Here is a 15615-nt window from a genome sequence, read left to right on the forward strand (position 1 = left end):
AGAGACCACTTCAGTTTCTGAATCAGCTTCTTGTTATTTATAGGTATATTCTTGAGTAAAATGAACATTGTTGTTTTATTCTATAAACTACGAACAACATTTCTTTCAAATTCCAAATATAAATATTGTCATTTAGACCATTTATTTGCAGAAAAAGAAAAATGGCTGAAATAACAAAAAAGATGCAGAGCTTTCAAATCTAATAATACGAAGAAAACAAGTTCATATTCATAACGTTTTAACGTTTAGTTCAGTATTCAACATTCAGTTGAATGGTTTTTAATCACAGTTTTCATGCATCTTGGTATTTTCTCCTCCACCAGTCTCACCCACTGCTTTTGGATAACTTTATGCCACTCCTGGTGCAACAATTCAAGCAGTTCAGCTTGGTTTGATGGCTTGTGATCATCCATCTTCCTCTTAATTATATTCCAGAGGTTTTCAATTTGGTAAAATCAAAGAAACTCATAATTTTTATATGGTTTCTATTTTTTTCCCAGAGCTGTAATTCACTAGATCTGCTCCATTATTGTCTGTTTGTGTAAATCATTAAAAAAAATATGTTAAATTATTAATAACAAAGAAATGGTCATCGCTCAAGTATTTTAAAAAAGTTTATTCACAAAGATAGTTTACTATAAAATTATCTACACTGTATGGTTCTATGGGGTTCCTCTCCAGCATTACTTCAAGGAAACCTTGTGGCATTTTATTGTAAGGCAGTATTATTACGTATATGTTAATAGACCATTGGTATGTAGCCTCCTTCTAGCAGAGCTTAACAATATCCTCAACAGAGTCTTTATGGTGCCTTTATAGCAGTGGCATGGTATGACCTTATTGAGGGATTGTGCTGAGTCACGAACAGCATCGTAGATCCACTGCGTGACGCAGCAGAAGGGCTGAGTTAGATGTGATTATTAGGTTCCCCACCCACTCGCTGCCACCATCCCCAGCTTGAGCCACTGATAGGGGTGGTCCTCAGACCTTATCAGTCTGCAGTAGGCCAGAGGCCTGCTATCCCACCCCTCTCCTAAAAAGAAACGTATATAGCCACACTAAGGAGACACTGCTGCTTTCTGAAATGTACGCAGGTCTAGCTTTAAAATCTGACTGGGCTGAGATGTTTAAGTTTCTTTATATCACAGGACTAAGATTATTCCAAATTTACAGGGCATTATAAATTTCAAATGTGTATGAGAGTCTAAACTAATAAAAGAATATACCAGTAAACTTAAACTCCCCCCAAAAAATCTATTTAATTTACACTCTGTAAACATTTGTTTTTTGTGCACTACAGGGTCTGGGGGGCTGATTTTTGGGAGGGTTTTTCGCTGTTGCCCAGACTACCAAGGATAACTATGAGAGCAATGAATAGCAACAATGATTGGTATAATATTTGTTTATAAGCTCTTGTACCATGTCAAGTATAAATTAAATATTAGTTTTGATACGTGTTTAGTAATATTTTGTGCATCATGTATTTAATAGAGAATTACAGAATTATATTACAGAATGTGATTAACAAGTACCAATGAGTAAACCTTTTTTCCCCAGTTTTCCAAATTTATCTTAAATTCCCACCAACTACTAGATATATACAGCTCTGGAAAAAAATAAAAGACCATTTAAAAATGATGAGTGTCTTTGATTTTACCAAATTAAAAACCTTTGGAATATAATCAAGAGGAAGATTGATGATCACAGGCCTTCAAACCAAGCTGAACTGCTTGAATGAATGCACCAGGAGTGGCATAAAGTTATTCAAAAGCAGTGTAAAAGACTGGTGGAGGTGCACATGCCAAGATGCATGACAACTGTGATTAAAAACCAGGGTTATTCTACCAAATATTGATTTCTGAACTCCTAAAACTTAACCTAGAATCTGAAGTGGTCTCTTATTATTTTCCAGAGTTGTATTTCTCTATTAAATAGCACAACCTTTGAAATTTAACATTTCATTCGGAAATCAAGGGACCAGAGTCTGGAGGAAGAGTGGAGAGGCACACAGTCCAAGCTGCTTGAGGTCAGGTGTGAATTTTGCACAAATCAGCGATTCTAAATTATTTTCTATTTGTACAATAGTTTATTTGTGTTCACACATTGTAACTTAATAATTTCTGTTATCATTTTAGTTGGTGCAAGTCGATTGGTGCAGTTGCCTGTCCATCAAACTCCTCTAAGTAGTGAGCAGGGATAGGAGTTGCAAAGGGGAGCAGAGAGAGATAGAGAGAGAGATTTAACAGGAACTAAATTTGTGCCCAGATATGTCCAAAAAGTGGACATATTAAATCGGACAGTTAAGTCGCTTGTGTGACATTTTTAAATCATATATATACATTTTCAACGTAATAAAACTTTAGACTTTGTTGATGGAAGCTAGCCAAAATGTTGTGTATTCAGCATACTTAGTGAGTCTAAAGTATGGTGTGTCGCTTGTTGTGTGTTGAAATATAGTTAAAAGTTTGTTAAGCTAAGCTAAATTGTGTAAATACATGGACAGTGTTTCTGAAGAGCCCAGTGAGCTGCCCAGAGCTAGAGCTGCTGACAAGGGAGCTGTGTCTGACTCTAAAATAATCATTAAATTAAGTCACTTTTGTAGGTAAAAATAGGTGTTTTTGACAACCTGTTGAAAATAACCAGACTGCAGGAAATGGTGTGTCCCCCACCATATTAAATATGTTTCTAATGTCCCTGTGTCTGCAGTTTGTCCCATGCAGGCAGTTGGGGAGTGACTCAGTGCTTCTGTATCACGTGGCCTTCAGCCTCAGTGTGAGTGTGAACACAACAGCGCTCTGTCTGTCTGTTGATCTGTCTGTCAGCTCTATCAGACACAGCGTGGGGTAAAATGAGGGAGTAGCACTGCTCTGCGCTGTCTTTTCCTCAGTGTTTTAGGAGCAGCTGAGTTTGGAGGAGTTTATGGTGACAGGATGCTATAATGCTGTCCCAGCGGGAGAGAGAGTTACTAGTGGAGCTGTGGGACAGACTGACCCCTGTGGCTGAAGACATCGGCTCTGAGGCTCTTCTGAGGTAGGACTGTAATAGTGAACTTCTAAAATACACAGAAAAGATTGAGTTGAACTGTGTTTTTTTGAATGTGTCAGTATAAAGACTGCTCTGCTTCTTAGTGTCTCACTTTATCGTGTCTGAAATGCAAAAAAAAAATGATGCCTTAACACTTTGCTACCCACACTAACCTACTATCTCACTTAGAAGACTCAGAGGTGTAGAATGTCTCTGTATCTGAAAAAAAAAATAGGACAGTTCACTACTAGATATGGTTGTTTAGCTGTGTTGTCATCAACTGTTAGCATTTCACCTAACAAAATTTTAGAAGACTATATAATTAAACTTTCATTTAGACATAAATGTCTGCCTTTCTTCAGACTCAGGATCATGTCTGAGTATACAGCTTTTTTTTAACCCAAAGCAGACCATAGGAACGTATGTCACACACCCGTTAAAAGATGAATAAAGTTCCACTTTCTCAGTCACTTTAACTCATTAAATCCCTAAGTGACATATACTGAACATCCTGGGAGCATCACTGCAGAATGTGTGTGAACGTTTGTTTATTAGTTTAACCACATTATCAGAATATAGGAGTGCTGTGTTAGTGCTGAGGGTTAAACTAGCTCATTTAAAGTGTGTAGTTTAGCTTCTAGGATCTGTTTCAACAATTTAACCGTTCAAATGCTTTAATTAAATGTTTTACGACCTAGTTTTTACCTGATTTCTAGAACGAAATGTTAAAATGCAAGTCATGAGATGTTGCATGTTGTTGCATTATTTGTGTTACATGAGGATTTTAACCTTAAAATATTTGCAGTCATGTTCCCACAAATGGGTTTGGACTCTTAGGGGTTTAGTTTCATAAACAGGGTAATACATTCACTATGTTACTTCTTTAAAATTCTGGTCTATCTTTACAGACTTGCTCCGCAACAGTTCCTCCATATTTTTTCAATGGTATGCTCATTCACTGATTTTTCCATCCATTTTAAGTGTTTGTCAACACTGGTTGTGTATGTAGGCCCAATTCCCTGTACTTTATAGTGATTTTCCTGCTCCCCAAAAACCTGATGTAACTAATCAGCTCATTAACGGAGCAATAGTGAGTTAAAGTGGGTGTGCAAAGCAGAAAAAAACACTGTCATCCCAGCAAACACATTACTGCTACAGTGTGACAATCTATTGGTTTAGTTTCCACCACATTGTCACATTTGAAATGCACTATGTTTTAAAATATAGGATGTGAAATTTGTACACCCTCCAAAAGGTTTACAATGTTCTTCATTAAACAGATTTTTTTTTTATTTCGAACTTTGAGTAGAGTTGTAGCACAATATTTTAAGAAAATAGAAAATGTTGCGACAGCTTTGTGTGTTTGTTAGAATGTTAATGAAACCAATTTGACAAAACTTTTTCTTTGTGATGTGGTGCATCAACATAATGGCCTGAACTGTTGACACAAGGCAGGTTCCATAGATTTATGATATAGGCACAAAATTCTGAGCCTACCTTCTGTGTATTTCAGCTAAAAGTTTAATCAGATAATCATCAGATACATTTCTCCACTGTATATTTACTACTGTATATTTGTGGTGAGGCCTTTTCCACTGCAGCCTCAGCTTTCTGTTCTTGGTTAAGTGAAATGGAACCTGATGTGGTCTTCCGTTGTTCCTTTTCAGATGCTTTTCTGCTCATCAGAATTGTACAGAGTGACAGGTCCAACCAGCCTTTTTCCATTTTATATCTTTTATCAACAAGAAATATATTGGCTTGTTTAAATATTTAAACAAGCCTATCTGAATACAAAAATCAAACCAATCCGAAATTCACTGAAATCAATGTGTATCTTAATTCCAATGGTTGATGTGAACATATGTTTTTGCATTGCACTGATGCATGCCACATGATAGTCTTTAATATAATTGTAGATAATTGTATGAATTAGCAGATGTACAGGTTATTAAGGGAATGAATGCCCATTTGATATGAGTCTCTCTCTTTCTCTTTTCCAGAATGTTTACAACTTTTCCTAAGACTAAGACTTATTTCACTCACCTGGACCTTAGTCCACATTCTGAGCCCCTGCGCTCCATTGGGAAGAAGGTAGTGGAGGCCATAGCTGAGGGTACCAGACACATTGGCACTGCCCAGTTCACCGCGAACCTCAGCTATCTCAGCAGGTTCCATGCCTATCAACTCCGAATACATCCCACCAACTTCAAGGTTCATTTTCCATTATGATTTAAATATGATTTCATTATGAACAAGCTATTGCCCCATTTATTTAAGAGTTGACCCCACTTACTACCTAATTAACCCTTTAAACTCTTTCCACAGCTTTTCAATCACTGTATGCTGGTGACATTAGCCTGCTATCTGGGGGAGGACTTCTCCCCTAATGCTCATGCAGCCACAGACAAGTACCTGTCCGCCTACTCAGCAATACTGGCTGAAAAATTCAGATAACCTGCATCAAAGACTATACACACACTCTTCTCAGGATTCTCTTTTTAACCCAACCAACCTCCTTATTGATGTGATGTAAATAGTGGATTATTTTTGTAATAAAATCATTTAAATTACCTTTGTGTTGCCTGATCATTCAGTCATGAAACTCCCTCTAGTGGTAAACCAAGATAATGGACACACACACAGTTTATCACTATGTTTAATATCAAACATTACTAATGAACAAGTGAAAATATAGAAGATGAGTATACACCTTGAGGACACGGATATGCTAATATTCAACTGCTCAGAAAAGCACAGGTATTAATATTAACACGTAAAAAAATGAATGTTTTGTGTGTTAATTTTAATCAAAGCTCTCTAGAATTGCAGGGAAAGTCCAGTAATATTGTTTTCATCCTGTCTGGTCTGGATTGGCCAATCTGTGCTTCTTTAAAAGTAAATCGTGAGCTGATGCTACCGCTGGATTAAATATCTGGGTGCTTTAGAAAGAAATCTGTAACTAAGTCTTACATCATCACAGGTCCTAAACATGACGTGATAATTACAGTTTTTTGCAGTATGTTAAATAAAGTGTATGTTAAATAAAGTACATAGACTGTATCACACAAACATGGTCAACAGACCAAAAACGGTTACCTCAGGGGACAACGCAAATGCCCACACCTGTACAAGTTCTAAGGTGTTTTCTTGTGAGTGATGTTTAACATTAGCCAACAGCAATTATCACACATTGATTCCTGTTTACAGGGTAATAATATGGTAATATTATGTTAACAAGTTGTATTTATCTATAAAATAAATATCATTTAATTTATTTCTTACTTGTTACTAATTAATTAATGAGTAATTATGGAGGTAACAGCTCTGTAACAATTGGGTAATAATATAATAATATTAAGGTAACAAGTTGTATTTACACTTTAAATAATTACCAGATAAAGACCATTTTGTATTTCTTACTAAATAATTATTCTGTAATTGTACAGAATAAAGGTTACAGAACAGTAAAAAGTAAGAAATGACATGGTAATATTATGGTAACGTATTTATTATTAATTATTTTCTCATTTTCTAGTTGATACTAAATAACAAATCAGAACAAATATGTAATTTATTTGGAAAATTATGGAGACATTGTACTAACATATTTTTTACTTATTCCTTCAAGTTCCTCATGGATAAGTTAAATTTAAATGATAATTTGCAAAATATGGCTAAAACCTTTTATTTACATAATAAATGATGTGCACATCATTTTCTACTCATTCAAACAAGTAAAAAAATGGGATTGTGGTGGTAGTCAAAAAGAATATAGTAAATTAAGGGTAACAAGTAGTGCTTACCTTAAATGAATAAAAAGTTTGTAATTCTTGGTTAATATATTAGTATTCGTTGTGGAAACTAGTTGATAATAATAATAGTTGATACTAATTTGAGATCAAATTTTACTACCCATCGATCTATGTATATATTATTACAACTCTAGATTTACTATTTTCTACAGTCACAATCTTTTTATTGTTACTGAGCTGTTACCTCCACAATTACTGATTTATTAATTACTAACTAGTAGAAAATAGATATTTAATTTATAGATAAATACAACTTATTTCCATAATATTACCATATTATTATCCACTTATTAGCAATCTTTCTGGCTTCCATTGTCCATGCAACTAACTCTGACAGAAATCACGTCCACATTCAATACAGGAGGCCCCAGACGAGTATTCTGCAGATCAGTGCAGGCTTCTTTCGCTTAGTTAATGGGACATAGAAAAAGTGTCTGTGAAAATCATTTGTTTTGTAAAATTAAGAAAATAAACAGTAACTATGCTCACAAATGTGCATAAGTGTGTCTTATTAGTTAATTGGTTCACTTATTTATACGTTTCTTAGACTTTACTTACAAAATCAATTCCACAGTTGCTATTTGCAGGTAGAAGGTTTTTATGTAACAGTGACCCTATGCAGCCTAACATGTTCCAGATAGATTCTTATTAAAAAGTGCACAAGTTGCTTGTCTTTTACAAAGCAGCTGTTAAAAGTGCTACAGGGCACTGTAAAGACTGTTCTGAAGTCTGAACTAATGTAAATATTATGTTAAGAGTATCTGTTAATTTGTTACAATATTCAATATTTTAGCTTGAACTGATGATTCTTTTATTTATACAGTGTACAAATGTGTGTAAAGGTGGTTAGTGGTACTGTTTGCTAAGAGCTGAGACAACCACTGAGAGGAACTTGTACCAGGCAGCCTGCATGGGTGGGGTGAAGCCGGCGCGCATCTTGGTGGCGATCACCACTGTAATACAGTCTGCCAGCAGCTGAAACAAGGACAACTCAATCAGTCAGAGTCTGTGTGTAAAAAAAGGCTGTATGTAATAAAACAATTCAAAGGAATATCTACGAAAGGGGGTTTCTGTTGTTTCTGTTGTTTTATTGGTGAGTACTTGTACCCCACCTTCACCTAACCCTGACTCTATTTCTAAGTCTCAGTTGCGTATAACATTCTAATACTATAAGGTATTTAAAGCTCTAGAAAAAAATAAGAAACCACTTAAAAATACGGAGTTTCTTTGATTTTCCCTAACTGAAAACCGCTGGACCAACCAAGCTGAACTGCTTGTATTTTTGCACCAGGAGTGGCATAAATTTCCAAAAGCAGTGTGTAAGACTGGTAGAGGAGAACATGCCATGCATGAAAACTGTGACTAAAAACCTGGGTTATTTCAACAAATATTGATTTCTGAACTCTTAATACTTCATAAATATGAACTTTTCTTTGCATTATTTGAGGTCTAAAAGCTCTGCATCATTTGTTATTTCAGCCATTTCTTATTTTCTGCATATAAATGCTCTAAATGACAAAATTTTATTTTGGAATTTGGGAGAAATGTTGTCCATAGTTTAAAGAATAAAACAACGATGTTCGTTTACTCAAATGTATAACTATAAATAGCAAAAGCAGAGAAACTGATTCAGAAACTGAATGTGGGTTGGGCAAGCTAGTTTTCTTCTATTGTTTATTTTTTCTTATCCTTATTTTTTCCCTTATATGTGAAGAGAATAAGGTTTTATATTTTGTATGTTTATATATGTTGCCAATAAAAATAAGCCAATAAGTCATTGTCTGCAAATACTGTACTTTTTTTCTAATACTGTTTCAGACATGAGTAGCTCCTCCCTTTCCATTTTGCAGTGTATTGTGGGATAATAGTGTCCAGCATAAAAACACTCAAAAACAGACTGGTTTTGAGTATGTTCATTGACATTTGAGTGTACTCAACTTTAACACTTTTACCTAAACTACATACAACATACTCAAAAACTAATAACTACTAGTAATTCCTACACAACTGGGACACACCCTCCCCCTCCTCATTAGCTCTTGTAGGAAGCTCTGCCCACCTTGAAGTTGTCCGGATCTACGTGTAGTTTCTCAGAGTGCAGCTCGCTCAGTTCTGCGTAGTTGCTCTTGATGTTGTTCATGTCCTTCAAGGCCACGTCTAGGCCGTGCATCACCACTGCTCCATGCCTGATCACCTCCGGATTAGCCATAATAGCATCAGCGTTATACAGGTTCCCAAAATGAGCGAAGTAGCGCTGAGTCCAGGGATACACGATCAGAGCCCTGCGAACCATCACAAAACACTTTTTAATCCAACTACTTGTTTCTCCGGCAGATACTGCAGATGTGCCCAGTATTTGTGTACTAGTTATATCAACTAAATTAGACGCCAAACATTTGTCTTCAAGTGTATTATAGGCTACCAACAGAGCTCAATGTTATTACTGGATTGAATGTCTCTAATGTTTTTATGACAAATAAGCATGGATTTTTCTTTGGGAATCATCTTACCTTCACTCTTGCCTGTGGTGATCAAGGCTATGAAACTATATTTTACTACAGTATCAGTATTTTTAATACGTGATTTAGGCAGTCAAAATATCCCAGCCAGCATGCTTATGCCCAAATTGGCCCAATCATTTTATCCCAGCCTAATCTCACATAGGTCCCATTTAGGCCCCTGCTTAGCAAGTTTGTTCGTACGCTCATCAATTTTTAATATCACCTAATTTTTGGCCTCATGATTCAGGCTATTTTAACATTCGGATATGATTTTTTCAGGCTAGGTTATCTGAATATTCTATATTTAACCATAATATACATTGCGGTCGCATAATTTGACAAGGGAGCTCAAATCAACAGAACATAAATAATATAATATTAAACCATGAGCGCGCAAGGTTATTGGTTCAGTTGCCTGTAAGTCAAAAGCGTGAGTAGTAGGCAGGGCTAGGAGTTGCATTGGGAGCAGTAGGGAGCAGAGAGAGAGAGAGAGAGAGAGAAAGAGAGAGAGGCAGATTCAACCTTGCAGCACAGCATATGGGCGATGCTAAAATCACTATTACAAACTGTACAGCAGGCAAGACTTTTATTGTTTTTCACTTTTACCAGACATGGATATACTTTACAGTAGTCAGAGGTGAAATGAGTTTTGATGGGACACTGCCCACCCACACTAAAAACTGATTGGCTGACTCACAGACTCTTTGAGAGAACAGGCCAATCAGAGAACATTCTGTTTTGCATGCGCTTCATAAATATGTACAGGAGGGAAGGCCTTCTTCTCCCTCTTTTTCACACACAATTGTGGAAAAAAGTCTGTGCTGCCTGCGTGCGCTTTTGTGTTTACTCGTTTTACTTGTTTACTCGTTCCAGGTTCCGGGATATTTTATCTGACTTCTGGGCTTCAGGGAGCCCTTATTGATATGCATATTGATTGCTAAAGTATGGTGTGTAGCTGCTTGTTGTGTGTTAAAATGTGGTTAAACTTTGCTAAGCTAAGCTAAATTATGTAAATACACGGAACTAGAGCTGCTGATAAGAGAGCTGTGTCTGACTCTAAAATAGTAACAGAATTATGTCACTTTTGTAGGTAAAAAAAAAATGGTGTTTAACAACCTGTTAAAAATACACCACAATGCAGGAAGTGGCATCTTATCAAATGAAAAATTATGGGGGAGGACGCAAGATCACGACCCCCCTGGTCCTTCAGAACAAACCCCACACATTAAAAATGCCTGTAGAAAACAGTGAAGCGTTATATAGTTCAGTACATTGCAATATAGTTAAGCGTAGCAAAATATGGTATCTAATACTAGTGTCTAGTGTTAACTTACTAATATCTATCAACACTATACCATGTTTACTACAGTAAACTACAGATACTATAGTGTAGTGTAATATACATGTTGTAGTGTTGCTCCTCGTGAAGATATTTTACTGACGGCGATGATAATGTAGGCTAGTAAAGCTTAGTACAATAACAAACTATGCGTGCAAGTTTTAAACGCAGCCACGGTCTCTCCGGTGTTCTGCCGAGGTGTACTACCCTGTCAAACCGTGCAGCCCTACTTTATATTCATTTGTATATAAGATAAAAATACCAGAAAAAGCACAATATTTAGAAAAACTCCAGGCAGAAGTCAGTAGGTAGAATATTTGTAAAGCCTAAATTAAAATATCAGAGTACAGTTAACAGGGAATAGGCTTGATTTTAGAACCAGTTTTTCTGTTTTTCATTGTCTTGTAGTTACTTTTATCATTAACTGCTTTACAATTAACTTTATTAACACATTTAAAACACTCAGACATTTATTAACACTAAAACACACAGTAATGACAGTTCACTGTTTATTTAATGCGACAAAGTAAAACAGAATTACCATAAAACACAAAAAAACATAAAAACTAAAAAAAAAATGGTGGTAAGAAGCACATATCGATGGGGAGAACATCTCGACAGAACACCAGGCTCCGGTTTGAGTATAAGCTCCCTATTAAATAACAGCACACGTTAGTGAACATACCTGCAGAGGGATTTAGGACCTACATCTTCATACTTAAGCTTACTGAAAATCTCCCGGATGAAGTTTCGCTCTTCTTCCGTCCACTCCACCATGGCTGTGTTTTAGATGTGTCTCTCTGTGTTTAGATGAAGCTCTCTTGTAGCTGCTGTAGTTTGAGTGGAGTTGACAGTGCCCTCTCTAGACTGTGTTACTCTCCTGGGTAAAACTGGAGAGGGCGTGGTCACTTAATGGAGCAGCGCTCTAATTGGTTGTTCGAGACTGAGTGAAATGAGAATAGTTTAAAATGGACTGTGCACAGATAAAAAAAAATCCTGTGAGAAATTATAAAGCATATAGCTTTAGACTAATAACCAGGGATTAATGAGCAGAAACGTCTAACATGATTATGGCTGTGCTAGCACCCATAAAAAACATGGTTCTTCAAGGGTTCTTCTTTGTTAAGGATAATAGTCCTATACAGAACAAGAACAGCCCAAATAACAATTTAAAGAACAATTTAGGCCTTTGCCTAGTATAGGTTTATTATCTGTGATTGAAAAGCAATGATTTAATGTTGTAACAAAAAAGAAACCACTATAATCTATATATATATAAAGCTTTTTGTTACTATAAGTAACTTTGCTTAGCCTGCATGGTGAACTATTAAAATATATATACATATTGCCTTACAATTAAATTGATCAGTAAATTATATTACTAAACAGCATTTGCCAAATATCCTCTAAATTATAGTTTCGTTGTCAGGTATATTGAGAATGAATGCAAACTTATACCCAGCCAGGCAGTGGGCTGTTTATCTTCCCCATCCAGACACTCACATACGCACAGCAGACTCCCCCACTATCTGCAGTCACACACTCCCCATCACGTGGATCTGCGATTAAAAACATTGGTCTGCTATATAGAAATCATGAGAAATAAATAGAGCATGATTAGGGCGTGGTTTAATCTCCTTTTATAGGACGGTGATTCAGCCAATAAATGAAATGCGTGATTCATAAATCTGTTACAAATCAAATCATGCATCAGCACGTTGGACTAGTGACATCCAACAGCTGCACATTTTATTCTAAAAAAAGTATATTATCAGCTTTAATATTAGACTTTGATAATTAGATTGTGCTACATTTTAATATAAACTTGGCGTAACGTTCCTCAGGTTTTCTGAAACAGTTTTACATATTCATATATAATATTAATTTAACCTAAACAGCTCTTTGTCTCTAAACGTATACAGCTCTATAAACAATTAAGAGACCACTTCAGTTTCTGAATCAGTTTTTCTGATTTTGCTATTTAAAGATGTATGTTTCAGTAAAATAACCATTGCTGTTTTTTTCTCTAAACTACGGAAACATTTCTCCCAAATTCCAAATAAGAATATTGGCTGAAATAACAAAAAGATGCAGAGCTTTTAGATTCATATTCATAAAGTTTTAAGAGTTCAGAAATCAATATTTGGTGGAATAACCCTGGTTTTTAATCACATACACATCTTGGCATGTTCTTCTCCCCCAGTCTTACACACAGCTTTTGAATAAATTTTTGCCACTCCTGGTGCAAAAATTCAAACAGCTTTGTTTGATGTCTTGTGTTCATCCATCTTGCTCTTGATTATAAGGTTTTCAACTTGACAAAATGAAAGAAACCCATAATTTTTAATTGGTCTTTTATGTTTTCCAGAGCTGTGATGATTTTAGATTTTTTTTCTGTTTTCTGTTTTAATTAACTTGTTCCTTTAAGCATGAAAATGCTTCAAATAGGCCTATCATGTGAAATAGGCCGTTTTATTTCTTATTTTAGTTTTTGGAAAAATGTTGACATTGTCTTATTCCAAACACATTCATATTTGCCAGTGTTAAATCCACATGTTTATAGCACATTTTATTTGCTTCCAAATGCGTTCATGACCATTCAACACACCATTTCTGACATATAAAATCCGCTGTTGTACAAGTAATTAACGAACGTAATTCGCCTTCGCCTTCAACCTTTTTGCTTTTCCTTCCAGCTTGTATTTTTACACCATATAAAGATACTGTCGGCTAAGTTAATGTAATTATTTTTTTGTTATCCAAATGTAAATACTAAATGTGTTTGTGTAGTATTTGCAGTATAAATATGCATTTGTTCATGCGTTTGTGATGTATTTGCGTACACTCTCCAGTTTACAGTCCAAATCTGAAAAACAGAATGAAAAAAAATTGGGGAAACAATCAGTGGCATCACGCCAAAGCTCGAATGTTCTCTGGCAGTGGTTCAATCTGGTACGTAGTTTGGGCTCCTATCTTGGGTGTGACCCCAGTAGGACAAACCCATAAAAGGAGAGCCGGTAACTCAACCATCGCTATTGCCATCAGCATCAATCCAAAATGAGCCTCTCCGCAAAGGACAAGAGCCTTGTCAAGAGCTTCTGGGCTAAGGTCGCCCCAAAAGCTGACGCGATCGGCCACGATGCCCTGGCCAGGTGAGTCTGCTGCTGTTTAGATGTTCTATAATGAGATATCTCCTAATAATTTACACCAGGTGTAACTCAACCATGTTTTTTTTTTTTTTCAGAATGCTCTCGGTCTACCCTCAGACCAAAACCTACTTCTCCCACTGGCCAGACATGAGCGCTGGCTCTACCCCCGTGAAGAACCACGGAAAGAAGATCATGGGAGGTCTGGCCGAGGCCGTGGCCAAAATCGATGACCTGGTCGGAGGTCTGCTCACCCTCAGCGAGCTGCACGCCTTCCAGATGAGAGTGGACCCTGCTAACTTCAAGGTAACCTTGGGGTCTGCAGGGCTTCTTGCATTCATTTAGTTTTTTGAAGGTTATTGGGGGAAAATAGATGATCTATGATCTAAACATTTTTTAGTTGTTACTTATTAATTTTGTTAAATTCACTTGTACAAAACCAAGTCTCACATTCTAAACTCTTACCATCAATTCCCATCAGATCCTCTCCCACAACATCCTCGTGGTGCTGGCAGTCAATTACCCCAACGACCTCACCCCCGAGGTGCACCTGGCTGTGGAGAAGTTCCTCGCTAACGTGGCTCTGGCTATGTCGGACAAATATAGATAAATATTTCCACACATTTGGGGGGAGCAGTGGTCGACCCACCAGACAAACTTTATGGCTTGATGAGCTGAAATAAAGAGTACTCGGTCTGGAGAAACGTTTTCATGTCTTTGTCATTTTTACTCACAAGAATTTGTACAGTAGAATAAAATAGATAATTACTATACTTTACTACAGCATTGCAGATTGGCATGGCTATAATTGTAAATTAAATGTAATTAAATAATGTTTTTTCTATGATAATCCAGTTCTTGCCAGGGCATTGTTGGTGACTTGCTAACATACTTAAAATTTTATGTACATTTATTATCATTTTCTGATCTTTTATATTAGCACGTGTACCTTGTTTTTAACAAAACATTTAATTATATTATAAGACTTTCTTTATTTCTTTTTTATTGTCGTTACATTCTAAAATGAATGTAGATTTAATTCCATTTAATTTCAAAAATAATAGCACATTAAATAATTGATATTTAATTTAGTTTCATGTAGAGTATTAATTTAAATGTAAATACATTTGGAAAGGCAGCCAGTAAAGGGTCATTATTATATCGTGTATTTACTGAGCTTTAATACCTTTTTAAATTCTTAATTATACAGGCGGGAACAAAAGTATGTACCTGTTCAAATTCTTATAAACATATAAACATATTAAATACAATGTGCCGTTATTCTTATGTCCGCAATAATTTTCTAATAAGTAATAATCATTAATCCTGCATTAAAATGTTGAAAAGTGTTTCTGAAAATGATTTGTACTATTGCTTGAAAATACAACTAATACAATTAAAACTTACACAAGATTCGTTTCGGATTCGGATAATTAACGCTGTGTATGACCCATGTACGTATTAATGAGGCATGATGTATTCAAATATTTTATTCTTTCTAAAATAACTAAAATTTTATTTTTCTCAGCACGGACATAAAGCAAGCATTGCTTTCTTTTTTTCTTTTTTCCAGATTGATTCATATTAACCTCAGTCTTCACTTAAAAAATATATTTACAGTATTTACTTATGTTTAACATTTGATGTTTTTTTTATTTATTTTCTGTACAATTTAAGCTATTTGTGCAAGAAAATAAAAAAACATGTTTTAGACCAGTGAACAGGTTTTAAAATGTTAACTTGCTGTTGTGTTTCATTAGACGCGACTATTTATTAATGGATAATTAGATGTT

The 15615-nt window shown here is 35.6% G+C and overlaps 3 protein-coding genes across 3 annotated transcripts; 2 read left to right on the plus strand and 1 right to left on the minus strand.

Moving 5' to 3' along the window:
* The first annotated feature begins 296 nt into the window (after nucleotides 1-296).
* Nucleotides 297-5594, plus strand: zgc:163057 (Hemoglobin subunit alpha-D-like). The gene is made up of 3 exons (XM_049464892.1): nucleotides 297-3030; nucleotides 5025-5235; nucleotides 5350-5594. The coding sequence occupies exons 1-3, from the start codon at nucleotides 2939-2941 to the stop codon at nucleotides 5476-5478; spliced, it is 432 nt and encodes a 143-aa protein (XP_049320849.1). The 5' UTR covers nucleotides 297-2938; the 3' UTR covers nucleotides 5479-5594.
* A 70-nt stretch (nucleotides 5595-5664) lies between these two features.
* LOC125781281 (hemoglobin subunit beta-2-like) lies at nucleotides 5665-11565 on the minus strand. Its single transcript, XM_049464891.1, has 3 exons — nucleotides 11362-11565; nucleotides 8896-9118; nucleotides 5665-7811 (listed from the first exon to the last, which is right to left on the minus strand). Exons 1-3 carry the CDS (start codon nucleotides 11451-11453, stop codon nucleotides 7683-7685), a joined length of 444 nt encoding a protein of 147 aa, XP_049320848.1. The 5' UTR covers nucleotides 11454-11565; the 3' UTR covers nucleotides 5665-7682.
* Nucleotides 11566-11987: 422 nt separating this feature from the next.
* hbae5 (hemoglobin, alpha embryonic 5) lies at nucleotides 11988-14531 on the plus strand. Its single transcript, XM_049464893.1, has 3 exons — nucleotides 11988-13828; nucleotides 13921-14128; nucleotides 14304-14531. The coding sequence occupies exons 1-3, from the start codon at nucleotides 13734-13736 to the stop codon at nucleotides 14430-14432; spliced, it is 432 nt and encodes a 143-aa protein (XP_049320850.1). The 5' UTR covers nucleotides 11988-13733; the 3' UTR covers nucleotides 14433-14531.
* The last annotated feature ends 1084 nt before the right edge of the window (nucleotides 14532-15615 follow it).

The sequence above is a fragment of the Astyanax mexicanus genome, chromosome 15, assembly GCF_023375975.1.
Source record: "Astyanax mexicanus isolate ESR-SI-001 chromosome 15, AstMex3_surface, whole genome shotgun sequence".
Lineage (NCBI taxonomy): Eukaryota > Metazoa > Chordata > Actinopteri > Characiformes > Acestrorhamphidae > Astyanax > Astyanax mexicanus.